We start from the raw sequence: 19,592 nt of genomic DNA on the forward strand, positions 1-19,592 counted from the left end.
TCATAACAGCCAAAAGGTGGAAATAACCCAAATGCCTATCAGCAGATGAATGGATAAACAAACTGTGGTATAACCATACAATGGAATACTAACTCAACCATAAAAAGGAACAAAATACTGATACATCCTATAACTTGGATGAACCTTAAAAACATGGTAAGTGAAAGAAGCCAGACACAAAAGGTCACATACTATATGATTACTTTATATGACATATCCCAAATAGGCAAATACATATGGACAAAAAGCAGATTAGTGGTTACCAGGGGATGAGGGGTGGGGGGAACATGGGGAACAATTACTTAATGGATCCCGGGTATTTTTCTGGGGCCATGAAAATATCTTGGAAACAGAGGTGGTGGTTGCACCACACTGTGAATGCGCTAAATGCCACTGAATTGTACACTTTAAAATGTTTAATTATATGTAATGTGACTTGCACCTTGATAAAAAATAAAGATCACAATTCTCTCTGAATTGATCTATATATTTAACACAATTCTAACCAAAATCCTAGCAGAAATTGTTGTGGATTCAGATAAACTGATTCTAAAATTTATATTGAAAGGCAAAATTGAAGAAATCATATTACTTGATTTTAAGAATTAATAAAGCTTCAGTAATCAAGATAGTAAGGTACTGACAAAGAGATTGACACGCAGATCAATGGAAAAGAACAATTCAGAAACAGAACCACACAAATATGGTCATTTGATTTTTGACAAAGGTACAAATGCGAGTCAATAGAAAAATAAAATAAAAAATAGTCTTTTCAAGAAATGGTGTTAGAACAATTGGACATCCATATGGCAAAAAAAAAAAGGTGAACCTCAACCTAAACACCATACCTTATGTAAAAATTTAGTCAAAATGGAACATGGATAGAAATGTAAAACCTAAAACCATAAAGTTTTTAGGTGAAAAAAAAAGGAGAAAATTGTGCCCTGAGTTTACAGAAAGAGTTGTTAAATAAGACACTAAAAGCATAAGCCATGAAAGATAAAATTGATAAACTGGACTTTCTAGAAAGTGAAAGCGTTTACTTTAAGAAAGAAAGCCTTAAGAGAATGAAATACAGGCCACAGACTGGGAGAAAATATTTGCAAATCACTTATCTGACAAGAGACTTGAATCCAGACTATATAAAGAACTTTCAAAGCTCAACAGTTAAGAAACAACCTAATTTTTAAAAAGGCAGCAGTTGTTCAAAGTGTCTGTCTAGACATTTCAAAAAAGAGTATATGACTGGCAAATAAATACACGAAAAGATGTTCAACATCATTAGCCATTAGATGAGCCACTAAATGAGATATTGCTACACACTTATGAGGATGACTAAAATAAGTATACTGACAATACCAAGTGCTGATGAGTATGCAGAGCAATTAGAACTCTCACACATTGCTGGTGGGAATGTAAAATGGCACAATCACTGGAAAACAGTTTGGCAGTTTCCAGTAAAGTTAAAGCATCCACTGCCCGCATTGTTCAGGAATCCCATTCCTAGGTATGTATCCTAGGGAAATAAAAACTCATGTTCACACAAAAGCCTGCATACAAATATTCACAGCAGCTCAATTCATAATCGCCCAAAGCTGTAAACAATCCAATGTCCTTCAATGGGTGAATGGATAAAGAAACTGTGGTAGAGGGACTTCCCTGGCGGTCCAGCGGTTAGGACTCTGTGCTTCCACTGCAGGGGGCACGGGTTCAATCCCTGGTCAGGGAACTAAGATCCCACATGCCACACGGCAAGCCAAAAAAACCCAAAAAAACAGAACAAAACTGTGGTAGATCCATACAATGGAAAACTATTCTTCAACAAAAAAGAACAAGCTATTGATACGCAACAACATGGATAGAATCTTAAAGGCATTATGCTAAGTAAGAGATACCAGTCTCAAAGTATTACATACTGTATAATTCCATTTATATGACATTCTGGCAAAGGCAAAATCACAGTGATGGGGAACGGTGGTTGCCAGGAGTTAGGGGTAGAGGGAGGGCATGACTACTAAGGGATAACATAAGGGACTCTGGAGGGGTTCTGTGTCCTACTCATTGTGGTGGTGGTGGTGGTGGTTACAAGAATCTAAGCGTGTGTATACCAACAAAGCCAATTTTACTTAATGTTAATTTAAAAAATAAAATTAAAAAAACCCTTTATCAAAAGGGAAAACAGACTGAAAATAAATGAACAGAGCTTTCAACTCAAGATGTTGTACAAAGAACATTAAGAAAAAGGAATAAAATAAAACCAGAAATTAACAGTAAACAAACACTAAACACTGGAGATAATTAGTAAATCATCAAATAAACTAGACAAACTATGTTAAACACCACAACCAAATACAGCTAATTTCAAGAAGGAAATATCAATTCAAAATCAGTAATTCTACTAATGTAAATCACCATTAGCAAATTAACAGAAAAACTATGTGTTTATATTAAAAGATGCCAAAAAATCATTTGATAAAACCCAATTCCACTCTGGATTTTAAAACAAACAAAAACCTCTCAAACTCCCCTGAACTTCATGAGAGTAGTCTAACAGAGACCTACAGAGCCCTACATACTGAGTGGACAAACACTAGCAGCATTACCTTTAAAGTCAGAAACAACACAAGGATGCCCCCTATCACCATTACTACTCAACACTGTAATAAAACTAGGAAAATCTAGAGGTATGAATACCAGAAAGAAAGGGGCTGTTATGGGCTAATTGTGCCCCCCCCCCGAAATTCGTATGTTGAATTCCTAATCCCCGGTACTTCAGAATATGACTGTATTTGGAGATAAGGCTTTGAAAGAGGTAATTAAGTTAAAATGAGACCACTAGGGTAGGCCCTAAGCCAATCTGACTGGTGCCTTTTTAAGAAGAGATTAGGATATAGAGAGTGACACCAGGGGCCCATGTGCACAGGGGACGACGATGTGACAAGGTAGCAAGAGGGAGGTCATCTGCAAGCCAAGGAGAGGCCTCAGGAGAAAGCAAACCTGCTAATACTTTGATCTTGGACTTCTAGCCTCTAGAACTGTGAAAAAATTAATTTCTGTTGTTTAAGCCATCCAGTCTGTGGTATTTTGTTATGACAGCCTTAGCAAACTAAGATAGGGGACACAGATCACCTACCTCAAGAGCCCAAGACAATTAGCTGAAAAACTAACAGAACTAATAAGAGTATATAAGGCAATCCAACACAGGATCAATATAGAAAAATCAACTATTTTCCTGCATACTAGCAACAGCCAATTGGAAAATACAATAGATAAAAAGATGCCATTTTCAATAGGAACCAAACTATAAAATAGAATACCTAGTAATAAACTGAAGAAGAGATATACAAGAAAGCCTGAATAAACAGACAGACCATGTTTGAAGATAGAAGGACAAGATGGCCTGTTTTGTGGCTGCTCAAAGGTAAATGGCAGAATGATAGCAATGTCATCCAGAAGTTGCACTGGTTCAAAAGCAATTTTCCCTGGCATGTTGTTTTTAACCAATCAGTGGTGAGTTTTCTCACATTTCAGAGAAAACCTTAGCTATATATGAAGCCCTACATACAAAAGCTAAAAATCCTGCAATAGTGCCTCCCGTCAGAGGAAGGGTAAATGGTGGCTTTGTTTTCTACAAAATTAAGTTCTGTTGGGAGAGGAGGATGGTGGAGAGTGCAGCTGAAGACGTTGTGAAGACACTTTCCCCTGTGTTTAAAAACAACAAAGGACTTCCCTGGGGGTGCAGTGGTTAAGAATCCGCCTGCCAATGCAGAGGACACGGGTTCGAGCCCTGGTCCGGGAAGATTCCACATGCCACGGAGCAACTAAGCCCGTGTGCCACAACTACTGAGCCTGCGCTCTAGAGCCCGTGAGCCACAACTACTGAGCCTGTGCGCCACAACTACTGAAGCCCGCGCGCCTAGACCCTGTGCTCCGCAACAAGAGAAGCCACCCGCAACAATAAGAAGCCCACGCACCACAATGAAGAGTAGCCTCTGCTCACCACAACTAGAGAAAGCCCGCGCACAGCAACGAAGACCCAACACAGCCAAAAATAAATAAATAATTAAAAAAAAATAAAAACAACAACAAAAAATGACTGCTGATGACTAGGCTCTGGATCAGATTTTAATTTGATAAAGCTGCTATTTATCTTAAGCAAATGCCCTCAAGAACCTACATCTGGAAGGAGGAACCTGAGCCCAGGCAGAGTTTAGGGATACAAAGGATCCACTGACTACAATGCTGGGTGCAAATGCCGATGGGCTCTAACCAGGCAAGGATTACTATTAGGACTGTCATTATCTGGGCCAGTGTTTTGGCTTCAAAGCCACAGAGATTTTGAGGGGTATACCCCTTTCTTTTTCTTGTAAGCCCTATTATTTTTAGTGTACAAATCTTCAGGACATTTTTCAGAAATTTGTATATCCCACTGTAGCAGAAAGGGCTCTGATGAAAGATGTCAGTCTCCATAAATTGCAAATACCATGCAATCCTAATAAAAAATCCTAATAGGATTTTTCATGGAGTTTGACAAGTTGATTCTATAATCCATCTGGACTAGAAAAAGCTCAATAATGGCCTAGAAATTCTGGAAAAATAAGAACAAGTAGTTGGGTACCTCCTCATTAAACTGCCTTTCTAGTGTTGCTGGGCAAAGCAGGGAGGGGGAAGCAGACAGAGGTTGAGTGAGTTGTTTGTCCTCAGGTAGGACTAGTGAGACCAGGTCCAGATGCCTTGGCTATAGGTCAATGTGACTGTCTGCTGAAGGTAAGATGGATAGCCAGGGAAACTTGGCAACAAACTAAGACCAATCACAGCTCAACCCAGAGATGATGGGCTTGCTGAACATCTGTATTCTCCTCAGGTCCAAAGCAAGTTATGCAGAGGGGATTTGCCCTACCAGACACAAGGCCTAGAGTAACTAACCTATGAGGTAGTGCCACAGGAGTGGACAAGTTGGTTTTATGGAACAGAATAATATTAATAATATCTAACACACAGCACTTACCATGTGCTGGGCAATGTTTTAAGTGCTTTATGTATAACTCATTTAATCCTCACAACAACCTATGAGGTAGGTACTATTATCACAGACAGGTTAATTAGCTTGCCCAAGGTTACACAGCTATTGAGGAACAGAACTGGGAATAGAGTAGAAAAACAAATCCAGGGAATTGCCTGGCAGTCCAGTGGTTAGGACTCTGCACTTTCACTGCCGAGGGGGTGGGCTCAATCCCTGGTTGGGAACTAAGATCCCACAAGCCACTCAGCGCGACCCGCCCCCCTGAAAAAAAAGGAAAAAAGAAAAACAAATCCATATATATATGGGAATTTAGTTTAGGACAGAAGTGGAGCTTCAAATCAGGGGGATAATTGATGAACTAGTCAATAAATGGTATTGGGGCAAATGACTATCCATGTGGAAAAAAATATAGATTCTTACCTCTCACAATTCACAAAACCTAATTCCAGAAAAAAAGCTAAAATTTTAACTTCTATACAAGTTTTAGGTGAAAATATAAGAAATTCTTCTTATACAAAACATAAAATACAAAAAAAAATTGATAAAGACGACTATGTAAAAACTGAAATCTGCTACATGCTAAAAGACACCATAAGTAAAATTAAAATACAAGCAACAGACTAAGAGAAAATATTTTTCAACACTTGCAGAATATATAAAAACACACTCCAACAAATCTAGAGTACATAAAGAACTCCTACAAATCAATAAGAAAAACTAACATCCTAAAAATGAGTGAAAAACTGAATAGATAATTCACGGGAAAGGAATAAGGAAGAGCCAATAAACATAAAACAAACTGCAACACCATTTTTTGCCATCAGATTGGCAAAAATTAAAAAGGCTGATAACATCCATTGTTGGTAAGGCTGTGGGAAAACAGGTATATCTCATACACCGCTCATATACTGACCTTTTTGGAAGGAATTCGGCACTATCAACATTTATGTTGTACATACCTTCAACTGAGCAGGTCTAGCTACCTTAGAGAAATGTTAACGGGCACATGGGCACAAAAGGTTATTTACAAGAATTTTCAAAACACTAAAAATTAGAAACAACCTAAATGATAATCAGTAGGAAACAGTTAAACATATGATGGTACACCTATGCTACAGACTACTATGCAGCAGGTAGATCTCAATGCATTGATGAAGTGTATCTCTATGTACTGATGTTGAAAGATATCCAAGTAAGTTGTAGAACCACACACACTAAACGAAACTATACCTCTATCTATTTATGTCTACATATGGGTGTAAACACAAGAAAATAAAAGGTATACATCAAACTGATAACAAAGGTTACCTTTGGATAACCTTTCTCAGAGGGGGAAGAGTGTTAGTCAAAGGGAATTTCTGCTTTCTCTGTCTTGTTCTAATTTTGGTCAATGAGGATTAATTTTTTAAATAATATTAAAACAAAAACCTACATTAAAGTCAGCTGCACTACACAAAAAAGTGCTTTATACATTGTAGTACTCAACAAAGTTTACTTTACAAAAAAGGCATCATCTATTAAATGTGAGAAGCCCACCGAAAAGTCATCATAAACCTTTGCAAGGGATGAACTGAATGACACATAACACAAATGATACAGGTAATGGAAGTAAAATAGGCAAGAGGGAAAAAAGAGTCACCAGCAGTGAAGATTGGACAATGCTAAAAATGGTTAATAGCTAATTATAATAGCTACCATTTTTTGAGGGCCTCCCATGAACAAGACACTGTGCCAGGTGCTCTGTGCAAGCATCATCTCTAATTCTTACATCAACCTGTGAGATATCCCCATTTTACAGATTAAGAAAATACGGCACAGAGAAACCAAGTATCAGGCTTAAGTCCAGGCCTTTGCTCACTACAGGCTGTCCTGGATTGGATTTGGGATTGAGACTGGGGCTAGGGGGGAGCCCTCCTGGCCTGGACTCAAGTGCTCAGCTGCCCTTACTATACTCTGCATCCTTGAAGCATGCTCCCAAGCTGTCCTGTTCATCGAGACTGGCGTTCTCCTCCTCCTCCTCGCTCTCGGTTCTCCAGTATGCTGGCCGCTTGATGGGCCGCTTCCCTGGGGTGCGCTGGGAAGCAGGACTGCTAGACACTGTGCCCAGCCCACTGCTGGAGCTCCCACTGCTTCGGTCCTGCCCCCCGGTCCACCAGGCCTGCAGGCTGGAGGTAGCTGGCGAGGACGATGAGGACTGCAGGTTGGCCATGCACAGCATGCCCTGGATGGCCTCCTGAGTGCTGGGAGAGGCAGGGGCCTCGCTGCAAGGGACAGAGGAGAAATGCTGAGGGAGTTTCTCTAGTTGTCAGAGGAAATCAGTCATCAGAAGAGTCAGGGAGGAGGGACAACAGCTGCCGGGGTCAGGGTGGGAGGAAGGAGGAGAGAACCATCCCAGGCGAAAAACCAGAAAACAAACTAAAGATCAAAATAGTATCAAAGACTATCATAAAAAGGCCAGTCCTTCTTGACTCAAGTCTCTCCATAGACAGCAGGCAAGATGGCAAAAAGAGGGGTGCATCTCCCTTCCTGTTCACCAATGCTGCATTCTTTCCTTTTTCTTTTTTCTTAAAGCAAGGTCCAGAAAAGGCCCAGCTCTCCTTCCATGCCTCTTCTAACTTCCAAAAAACCCCAAACTTATTACCCTTGAAGTCCATATATCCTCTCTCAGTCAGATCTTAAGTACCTCGGGACAGATTTCATGTCTACTTTATTCTTTCAGCCCAAATGCCCTGGCTAATTTTTGTCCCTTTAAATGACCCAATTAATATCTACTGATTGGTTGACCTAGCCCTTTGGGTGGCAGGTGGGGGTGTGTGTTGTCTGAACACCTAGAAAGGGGAGATCAAAGCCAGTACTCACGTGAGGGCAGCATAGTCAGGTCCCCCCACCTGCCTGCTGGCCTTGAGCAGATCAAGAATTCCACCAGCTCCACTCCCATTTCCAAGCTTGCTTTCGACCCCTTCTACCACGTCCTCATCTGTTGTATAGTCCTCCTGTTGGAGAAAAAGGATATCACCTCAGCTGCCCAGGGTTGGTCTGGTAAGGCCCCAATACAGGGTTGACAGTCTCACTCCTGATACTAATATCTTCTGAGCACCAAGTATCTACCAAGTACTAAGCAGAATATTTGTTCTTTCATCTTAATCTCCACAGCATCTTTGTGAGGCAAGTCTAACTCTCATTTTACAGATAAGGAAACTAAGGCTCAGTGAAGTTAAATAATTTGTGTAAAGTCACAATCAGATATTCCAAATCAGATACTCTTTCTGCTACATCACACTGCCTTTTATTCTACTCTATATTAAAGAATTTTAAAAATATTTCAACTAAAGTATAATCTTCCATTTATATGTTCAGGAGCACTTAGCCCACAATCTTTCACTTTATAAATATTTTAGGAATGGAATGCATAGGATGTTTCCCCCACCCTCAATTAGAATGACAATCTGTATTCTGTCTATGAAACCAGAATGAGCAGAAGATTAGAAACAGGGCAGGCTCCTACCTCAATGTCAAACTCAACTTCTCCTGGTTCACGAACTCGGTTGGGGTCGGAGCAAGGCTTCGCACGGGGCAACTTTCGGGGAAATTCTAGAAAGCAATGGAATGCACTTATCATGAAGCTAAGATTAGCATCTGAGCCAAACACCCAGGGGAAAGAGAATAAGACTATAATTTTCCTGAAAGTAATGACCACAGATGAGTAATTTAGGGAGGTTAGGAATTAGCTTATAAATAAATCTCTAGAGCAAAGGATACATGGAAGCCTACAGAGCTGGTAAATCAGAATGTCAACAAGCTCAGGCCTAAGGTCTTGAGTCTATCAAGCGGACCAAAAACAAACTGAAATGGGCAGGGCAGGAAAGAAAAAGAACAAGTACACACTTGGTCTTATTATCAAGGTCGCCTTCTCCTTTCCCAGTCTCTCGTCAATCTGCAGTTCGTCATCTGAATCCAAGTCAAATTCATCCTCCATCACCTGTTCTGCCACCAGCCTAGCCTTGTCTACCTTCTTCGCGATCTTGGCTCGCCGAGACTTGGATAAGCTCTTTACCCTCTTGGTACTGGAGAGAGAGTGAAGGAGAACATAAAAACAGTCACACTCGATGGCAATTCTACCCAAACTGATCTACAGATTCAATGCAATCCTATCTAAATCCATCTAGTTTTGTAGAGATTAATAAGCTGATACTAAAATGTATATGGGCATACAAAGGACTTAACATGGCCAAAACTATTTCAAAAAAGAACAAAGTTGGAGGACTTACACTACTCAATTTCAAAATTTACTATAAAGCTACAGTAATCAAGGTAGTGTGATATTGCCATAAGGATAGACATACACATCAGTGGAACAGACCTGTGAGTCTAGAACTAAACCCTTAAATTTATAGTCAATTGATTTCTGACAAAGGTGCTTATTTAGGCAATTCAGTGGAGAAAGAATAGTCTTTTCAACAAATGATGCTGAGATAAGTGGACATCACATGCAAAGAAATGAATGTGGACTCTTACCTCATATCATACACAAAAATTAACTAAAAATGGATCATAGATCTAAATGTAAAAGCTAAAACTATAAAACCTCTAGAAGAAAATATAGGAAAATATCTTGTGGCCTGAGATTAGGTAAAATTCAAAACATTTGTGCTTCAAAAGACACCATTAAGAAAATGTAAAGACAAGCCACAGACTAGGAGAAAATATTTGTAAATCATTTATCTAGAAAAGGATTTATATCCAGAATATTTAAATAACTCTTAGAATGCAACAAAAGACAAACAAAACCAATTAAAAAATAAGCAGAAGATCTGAATAGACATTTCTCTAATGATGATATATAAATGGCTCAACATTATTAGTCATTAGGGAAATGCAAATCAAAACCACAATAAGATACCACTTTACATCCATCAGAATGGCTATAATCAAAAAGACAGACAATAACAAGCATTAGCCAATATATGGAGAAACTCATAATTGCTGGTAGAAGTGTAAAATGGTACATGCTTTGGGATAAATTTTGGCAATTTCTTAAAAAGCTAAACAGAGTTACCATATGACCCAAAATTTTACTCCTAAGTGAGAAACAAAAACATGCCCACAAAAAAACTAGTACTCAAATGCTCATAGCACCATTATTCATAATAGCCGAAAAGCATAATCAATCCAAATGACCATCAACTAGTGAATGGATAAACTAAATGTGGTATATCCACACAATGGAATACTATTCAGCAATAAAAAGGAACAAATTAATGATACTTCTACAACATGGATGAACTTCAAAAACATTGTTAAGTGAAAGAAGCCAGACACAAGAGACTACATATGTATGATTCCATTTATATGAAGTGTCTAAAAAGGCAAATCCATAGAGATAGAAAGTAGATCAGTGGTTGCTTGGGCCTGGGGAAGAGAACCAGGACTGACTGTAAGTGGATATGAGGGATATATTTGGTGTGATAGAAATGTTCCAAAATTATATTGTGGTGATGGCAGCGTATTCTTTAAATTTACTAAAAGTCATTTAATTGTACACTTAAAACAGGTTAATTGTATGGCATGTAAATTATACCTCAAAAAAGCTGTTAAAATATATAAAGGAAGTAGAAAGAACTCAAAAGTGGCTTAAATAATCCTGTTACACATGGTAAACAATATTAACCAGTACAGACTGCTCAAATAAGCCTTATAGTTAAGAGAAACAAGTTTTTGGTAAATCAGTACACTTGACACATTCAGCAAATGGTCATTTGGTGAACTGGATTTTAGTGAATTAGCTGTTTTATACCTCATAGGGTTGCTGGGAGGATTAACGAGCTAATGTAGAGACTGACACATGGCAAGTGGCCCAATGGTAGCTAATCTTATAGTTCTCTGGGCCTCACTTTCCCACATTAGTAAAATGGGGATAACAACACTTACCCTCAGGGTTGTTGTGAGGACTAAATAAAATAATGTATGTAAATGGCTAAGATAGAGTCTGACACAGAGCAGGTGCTCAATAAATGGTAGCTATTTAACCTTGATCTTTTATTAACTTCTAATAATGAAAAATCTCAAACATATATAAAATATTAAAAACTCCCATGTACCTATGACCCAGCTAAGTTTTAGCAATTATCAACACACAGCCAATCTTGTTTCATCTACACCTCAGTCCCCACAAAACATGGCATTATTCTGGAGAAAAGACCAGACATAATATCATATCGTCTATAAATATTTCTATACCTTGACTCCCTAGGTTCACTTAGCAGCAGCCTCTGGCAGGTGCAAGAAGGTAATAGAAGCAGTACAAGAAAGACTGGTGAGGAAGGGAAAAATGTCTCATTGTGTCCTCAATAGCCATTATAGGCTGGACCCTTAGGACTCTCAATTTTCTCTTCCCCAGCAGACCAACCATGGGTTCTAGACAAAGGCAATGCTCAACAGTCTCTCTAATCTTATTCTTCAGTAACTATGTCCTCAAATAACAAGGATAGCTCTGCTGCTTTCAGAATCTACCCTGCCCTCACACTCCCTTTTCCCTTATTTCCCAGCCAGGTAGACCTACTACACTCACCCTTGGGATCTGAAAACAATCTTTTCCTACAAAAAGGCTGTTGAGGTATCCTTGTCGCTTATGTTCCTATACTGTTCATACTCTGTACTTAACTCTTGACTGCTCCTGTCTGGTGTTTTGAGGGTCCAGATGGTAACTTTTACTGTCTTCCTTTGCCTCCCTACATGTTTGAGGGTTTCTGATGACCTACTTAGCTTCTGGCCATACCCACAACCATCATCATCAGCACCACCACCATCACCTTACATCTTCAACTTCATCATCATATTCATAAGAGCGACCATTTATTAAGCATTTACTATGTGCCAGAACCTGTGATAGGCACTTTACATGCATTACTTCATTTAGTCCTCCAACAACCCTAAGATAAGTTTTATCTATAGAATACATAAAATGAGGACAGAGAGGTGCAGATACGTTAATTAGCTTGTCAAGGTCACAGAGCGAATACGTGACAGAGCAGGAATTCAAATTCGGGATTGTCTGATACCCAAGCTGGAGCTTTTTGCCAAGATGTGCTTTTATTTTATTCTTTTAGAAAACATTCTGTTAAAAATTATTTTAAGAAAAGTAATATGTGCTCACTGTATAAAATTCAAATGCTTTTGAAGTGAAACTTTCCTCTCTTGCCTCCCTTATTCTACTTTCCAGAGATAACTACTGTTACAAGTTTGGTGTGACAAGCATAAAATATGTGACAAATATATTTATTTGCATGAATGTGTATAAACATCTCTGGAAGGAAATCGTTGACATTGGTTTTCCATGCGGAGGGGAACTGGGGAACAGAGAGGAGTGGGAGCAAAATTTTTCACTATGTATTCTTTCACACTTTTTGAATTTTAAACCGCATAAATTAAATTTTAAACCTCTTCAAAAAGGTTAAATTAAAGGAAAAGGTCTGTATGTTGCTTTTTTACACAAACACACACACACATATGTGCATACGTGCTTTTTTAAAAAATTAAAATGAACTATTCCTATATATTATCTTGCAACCTGATTTTTTCACTTAAAATATATCTTGGAAATCTTTTCACGTCAATAGATAGTAAACTCATTCTTTTTAAGTTACACAGTATTCTATTCCATAGATGTACCATAATTTATTTATCCAACCTTTATTGATGAACGTTTCCAATTGCTTACTATTACAAACAGTGATACAGTGACTACTAAATATTTCTCTTTACATACCTGTGCAAATATTTCTGCAAAATAAGTTCCTAAAAACTGAATTGCAAAAGGTATATAAAAAACTAATGCTCTTAACCAGTATGCTGTACTACCTCCTATTCCCGCCAACAGTTCTGATCCACTGATTTGCTGAAATTTCTAGAACTTATATAAGATTTTCCTCAGGATTGCCAATTGGTTCCAGACCTCTCCCCCTTCCCACCCCCAACACTACCATGGTTCTCTGTACTAAGGAATGTTATCTGATAATATCTGGTTATTTCCCCAAGCACAGTCCCTCCCTCACCCATGTCCCAGCCCCAGGTCCCAATTCCATGCCTTGTCTTAGTGGCATATTGCCACCAACAATCCCAGCATCTTTGCTTCTTCTCCCCACCTCACCTGCCATTAGACATCAACAGGGCCAGCGGGCCCTCATTCCCATCAAGGTCCAAGTCTGGCGAGTCATCATCTGAGTCATTCAAGCAGGTACCAGTGATGTTGAACTGTAGGAGGAGGAGGCTCAGTTGTCACCTGTCTGGAACTCCCATGTGAATCAGAATGACCAGTTCCCTCTGGTTTCACTGGTTGAGTTCACTGTGAAAACCACCTGAACCAAGGCCTTCTGCTATGCTGTCCCCCCACCCCCAACCCAAATGATCACAGGAGCAGAAGGCTGAGAATGTATGGCTGGCTCAAGGGACACCTATCAATCTTGCAAAACATGTTCCCTAAAAAGAGGTGGAGCATCTTCACATGCCTATGTAGGGCACCACAATCTTGAAGCAAGGTGGAGCCCTGGAGGAGGGCTTTTCTCAAGAACCTGTTCAAGACTCCAACCTGCCACTCGTATACCATGCTCTCAAATGTCATTCCCATCCCAGCATTTCAAGAGTCATCTCAAGTGTCATGTTTACTGAGAAGAGCTCCTGACCATCGCCCCTACCCAGATAGAATCACCCCCTCCCATGTCTCAGGGTCCCACACACACCCTTGATCGTGGCATCCACAACACTTCATTGCACTCATTTCTTTTGATGCCTATCTTTCTCACTAGCCTGTCAGCCTCTTGAGGGTTATGTCCACAGCACCTATCACAGTGCCCAGCATAGACAAGATCTCAATAAATGCCTGTTAAATGAGTGGGACTGGTAGCCAAACACCAGGGGCCCTAAGGGAGGTGGGAGGACAGGAGAGCCTATCCTTTTTATACCCTGCTCTTCCAAGGGACCCAAAAGGGTTGGGCTGAACCCAAGGGCCAGCACCCACCTTTGCTTTCTGGGAACAGCCTGTCTTCAGTGCCTGATGACTGTATGTGTCCATGAGATTATAGCTCAATTGGCCAGCAGGCCCCAAGGCTGAGCTCTCCTTGCCCTTTCGCTCTGCCTTCTTGAAGAATTCCTTGGGCTTCAGGCCTTTCTTCTTTGAACCACTTTTGGAGGGCAGTGACATGGATACTGAAGTGGAATGGGCTGGCCTGGTTAAGGGAATGGAGCCGGCTGGGAAGATCCTCTGCAGCCCAAAGATATTGCTTGTCTTCCCAACGTTCTGTTGGAAGATATCCTACAAGAGTGTTAGTACATGAGGGGGTTAGAGCTTACTCAAGGGTTCACTCTGCACTAAGAGCAGAGGTCTGTTCATGGCACTGGCGGTACTGCCATGAAGGGGCTTAAAGATGCTCCACATATGCACTTATGCACACCCTAGTTTTGGCACAATAAGTCATTCAAGAATTTACTGGGTGGCATTTCTTTACCTAGCCATTGACGAGTAAGGAGAAGACGAGCAGAGGAAAAGCTCAGCACTACTGTCAAAACCAGAGAGAAAAAGACTCCAAGAGCAGCTGACATGAGACAGAAAATAATTGAGTACTAAAATGTGTGGTTCCAACTCTAAGGACCACAGGATTTGAGAGCAGGAGAGAGGTTGTAGTCCTAATTCTGCTACTAGCCTCCCACCTTCATCTTATTCATAGCAGTTATGCTTTGATTTGTTGTATATAATGAGCTTCCACATTAAGATTTCATTTGAAAAAAAGGATTTCATTGCTTCAAAACATTTGAAAGCCAATGAAAAAGATATGATCCATCTCTTAAGTCCTCTTCCAACCAGCCCAAAGTTCTGTGTATATAAAACTGGTTTAAGTGGGAAGAGCCAGAGAAAACGTAGGCCTAAAACCCTGAAGGATTCTGACAGATGGAAGTGGTGGAAAATGAGGTAGGAGGTGGACAATGTAAGCTATGGTGTAGGCAGTAAAACATGCTGCAAGAGGTGAGGCTAGAACCCCAACTTCCCAGTAGCTCACTCTGACCACCCTTCAGCACAGATTTAGTGCCTATATCCTGGGCACTAAATGGAACCTTACAGCTTCTGAGCTAAAGGAAAGTTGAAACTTCCTCAAGTCCAATTCTCCTCTGGTGCCTTTGCTACTTCACCAGCCCACACTGAGTTCTCTCTTTGCTGCAGTCTATTAATAACAATGGCTCACATTTATTGAGTACTTACTCTGCCAGGCACTGTGCGAGGGGCTCTATATACATTAGCTCTTAATCATAACAAAACTCTGAAAAGGTGGTGTTATCCCCACTTTACAGATAAGGATACTGAGGCTCTGAAAGGCTTGCAAATGACAGAGCAGGAACCAGAACCCAAGTTTCTCTGAGTCTCTTACCACTGCACCACCTTACTGTCTCGTGGTATATGCCACCTGTTGAAACATGGCTTTGTAATCATCTTCAACCCGGGAGAACTGTCATTTTGTAGAATGTAGAGACTGAGTCAAAATATTAATAACAACAACTACTACTACTATGACCTCTGCCACCCACGACCACCATGACCCACCAGCAGAATTTACTGAGCACCTACTGTGTGCCAAGCCCTATATTTAGTGCTCAACCTGTATTATCTTACTCAATCCTCTTAATAATCCCTCAGTAGTTATTAGTTATCCCCACTTTAGACATGAGGAAACTGAGGCTCAGACAGGTTAACTTTGCCCAGGTTCCTCTACTAGATTGTGAGTTCTTTGTGGGCAGGCACTGTATTATTTATGTATCCTAAGCACCTAGCCCAACATGTGGCACACTTGAGGCACATAATAATTATCTGAATGAATGAATAAATGAGTGAATGAATAGGGTCCTTGGTGGGGTCTTCCCAATCCTTCCCCTGAACCCTCATGCCAACTGCAAAAGCCTGACCTGCCACTTGAGCCTTGAGCCCTTCCTAAACGCCTCCCCTGCTCCCATGCTTCTTACTTCCACCAGGCGAATCTCCCTAGCCAGATCTTTAATGAGCTGTACAGTCCGCACTGTTTCCGGGATCTCATCCTCGTGGTCTGGCAGAGCCTGTCAAACAAAAGGCATGAGGAATAGATCCACACATAAATGAGCAACTGATTTTCAACAAAGTTACCAAGGCAATTCAATGGAGAAAGTGTAGTCTCTTTAACAAATGGTACTAGACTGATCAGATATCCATATGCAAAAAAAGAACTTCATTCCATATCTTGCACCAGACACACACAGAGACTCAAAATGGATCACAGACCTAAATGTCAAATCTAAAACTATAAACCTTTTAGAAGGAAACAGAGGAGAAAATCGTTGGGACCTTGGGTTAGGCACAGATTTCTTAGGACATAAAAAGTATGAACCATAAAAGAAAAAACTGATAAATTAGACTTATTAAAAAATAAAAACTTCTCTTAGAAAAACACTGTTAAGACAAACCACTGACTGGGAGGAAATATTTGCAAAACATATATCTGATAAAATAAAGGACAGTGTCAAGAGGTGTGAGGAACTTAGTTGTGACTTGAACCACACCCCTCAGCAAGTCAAGAACCTCAGCAAGATACCTGGGGACAACCCAGCCTCTCCACTTCTGAGGACAGAACTCAATGTTGAGCAGCTACGAGCCCACAGCTAGCCCAACAGCAACCCAGGGAGAGACCTGTTGATTGTCTCTCTTTTAATTCATTTGCAATCTTATTTATCAATACATCTTTATGCAGACAGCTCAAACTTTTCCTCTGTGACTTCTTCCACCAGTTTTGACTTGAATTCTGTACCCAGAGGACTGATAAAAATTCCTCAGCATTTCCTCCTTGCTTCCCATGGTTTGATTCCTTTAACTCTTTTAATCCATCTGGAATTTATTTTGGTGGCTGGCCAGTGATGGGGGCTGAGAACCCATGTGACCCAGCTGGATAACCTTGACAGCTCCCTCTTCCCAGCCCAGGGGCTCTGGAAGGGTGAAGGAGCAACTGCTTCTCTTCACAAAAGAGAAGTTGTCTGCACTTCACAAAAGACTTCTTCCATGAGTGTGGGCTCCTCAGTTCTGTGTCCTACTCTCTTCCAGCTCCCTTTGGTCACACTGTTTGGGGCCATCCCTTGGTCCCTGAGGCCATCCTGGCTCAGGACATGAGTGCTTAGGACCTACCCACCTCCCTCCCTTTTGGTGTTCCTGGGACAGAGTCACTCTGAAGTTCACTTCGTGGGAGGGTCAGGTGGGGATGCAGAGTCAGAGATGAAACCCAAGGTAGCCACACCTGAGGGATGTGGCAAAACAGAATCGAAGGCTAAGGCCCAGGTGTAGTTGAGTCCAGGGAGCAAGAGAAGGCCCAAAACATGAAGTCCAAGGATACCTGGGGGGAAGGCTGTCAACAGGAAATGGGAAGATTGTGCACATTTAAGCCTGCAGTGGCTGAAAAGTTTCCTCAGGCTACTGTATGCAGGGGAAGGAATCTACAAAGAGTATCAGAAGCATAAAAGAATATATTGATATTTCCTATTTTTGTATTTCTTAAAATTGGTTTTTAAATAAATTCAACATTGTGAGTAGGTAATCCATTCACGTAGTTCAAAAATCAAACAATATAAAAAGATATATATTGAAAAGCCTCAGTATATATCTGACCCTGCCATCAGCTCCCCTAGCCCACTCCAACAGGTAACCACTTTTATTAGTTTCTTCTGCATCCTTCCAGATTGTGTCTTCAGTCAAATATAAGCACATACAAATATAATTCTTCTTTTCCCCCCTTTTACACATAAGGTAGCACACTATACACACAGTTCTACACTAATACATGATAAATTCTGGAGATCTTTCCAAATCAGTACATAGAGAGCTTTCTTAATCTCTTTTATAGGCTGTTTAGTATTCAATTGGATAGATGGATATTGGTATATTCCTAAAAAGCCATTTTGGCAGTATGCATCAAGAGTCTTACATTTTTTCACATACTTTGATCTAGTGATCGCTCTTCTAAGAATCTATCCTGAAGAAACAATCAAGAGATGAGGAACAAAGCCTGATGCAAACAGCTATTTACTGCATGATTTTCTAGAACTATCCCCCAAATAAATAAATAAGCAACAATAAACAAGTGGTTAGGTAAGGATGGTACATCCCTGCAAAAGAATATCACGTAACTATTAATGTTTGTGGAGAACTCTGGTGACACAGAAAAATTAAGATAAGCCAACCAATTCAGATACAAAATTATATGTACAGGGTGAGAGCAATCATGTTTTAAAAATGAATATTAAAAAAACAAAAGAAAGTATACCCAAATGTTAATGTTTATTCCCTCTGAGTTAAAATTACAGGTGAAGTTTTTCCTTCTTTACACTCTTCTGTATTTTTCTAATTCTCGACAGTAAGCATGTATTACTTTTTATAATCAGAAAGAAAGGTTTAAAAATATAATCCAAGGAGTCCTAGCCCAGTCCTCTACTCTAATCCTAGGAGCCCACAAACCTCCCTAGTTTCCTCCACGTCCCCAGAGGATCTTCCCAAAGCCAGTCCCTGCTGAGAGTAGACCTCTAAAGTAGGTAGAGAAATAAGTATATTTACTTCTTTCCTTGTCCAGGCTCTAAAGGCCAAGTTCAGGGCTTTACCACCATGGACCAGGTAGGAGGCAGGGTGTCTCCTGTTTTCTCGCAAACCTAAAGGGGGAAAGAGGAAGGTAGAGTGTCAAAGAAGCCATGCAGGGAAGTGATGGACTTGTTATTTTTTTTCAGGCAACCAGAGAAAATGCTCAAGGTTCTGAGCACAACTCCAGATCTCAGTTCTTATAATGGTGTTCATTTTATGACTACCTTGACGTCTACTATCTCATTTAATCCTATACCCAACCCTATAAGCCAGATATCATTATCTTCATTTTATAGTTCAGGAAATGAGGCTCAGAGAGGCAAAGAGACAACCAAAGGCCACACCTGGTAAGTGCCAAAGCCAAGACTGAAACCTCATCTGTCTAAATCTGAGGCCTGTGCTCCTTCTACACTACTCTGCCTCTTGGGTTTCAAAATGTGAACACTCAGGAGGACGACTGCCACCTACACAGATCTGAAGAGCCATTAATGCCTTGTTCTGAGTTACTCCAGGAGGAGGTTAAAACAAACATCCAGATTTAGGCTCAATAAAGAATTTTCTACTGAACTAAGCTGTTCAGAACAGAAAATAATAAGCAGTTAGTCAACCAGCCTCTGAATGAACACTCAAGTGACGGTCTGTCTAGGTGGCAGAATAAGGGCTTGAGGTACTGCATAAGAGACTGTACTCATTGGCCTCTGAGGTTCTTTGTAACTCTTCCTGGCCAAGTCACCTTGAAGGATCTCAGGTCTGAGTCAGGGAGCCACTCTATTTCCAAGCAGACCAGGAAAGAGGAAACCCAGCAGGTTGGCTTCTATCTGGGCTGATACCCAGGAACCAAACCAATGATGGGTAGTCAGGACTGGGCCTTGTCCCCAGGGGAAGCACGTCCAGGGAACTCTGACAATATACCAGTTGAGTTTCTTATTTTAATTGGCA

General features: G+C 40.4%; 1 protein-coding gene across 4 annotated transcripts in view; it reads right to left on the reverse strand.

The window, feature by feature from the left end:
• The window catches only part of PHF8 (PHD finger protein 8), a 91,801-nt gene that overhangs the window by 34,295 nt on the left and 37,914 nt on the right, over positions 1-19,592 (reverse strand). For 3 of the 4 annotated variants that reach the window (XM_082376571.1, XM_082376570.1, XM_082376573.1), the window contains exons 11-18: positions 18,633-18,724; positions 16,028-16,117; positions 14,037-14,330; positions 13,170-13,273; positions 8,909-9,087; positions 8,529-8,614; positions 7,883-8,016; positions 6,971-7,284 (exon numbers count right to left, since the gene is read on the reverse strand). In XM_082376571.1, the coding sequence (XP_082232697.1) occupies positions 6,971-7,284; positions 7,883-8,016; positions 8,529-8,614; positions 8,909-9,087; positions 13,170-13,273; positions 14,037-14,330; positions 16,028-16,117; positions 18,633-18,724 (1,293 nt within the window). The remainder of the gene's footprint in view (positions 1-6,970; positions 7,285-7,882; positions 8,017-8,528; positions 8,615-8,908; positions 9,088-13,169; positions 13,274-14,036; positions 14,331-16,027; positions 16,118-18,632; positions 18,725-19,592) is intronic. The other variant, XM_082376572.1, reaches the window with a different exon arrangement.

The sequence above is a fragment of the Balaenoptera borealis genome, assembly GCF_965194805.1.
Source record: "Balaenoptera borealis genome assembly, chromosome: X".
NCBI classification, from domain to species: Eukaryota; Metazoa; Chordata; class Mammalia; order Artiodactyla; family Balaenopteridae; genus Balaenoptera; species Balaenoptera borealis.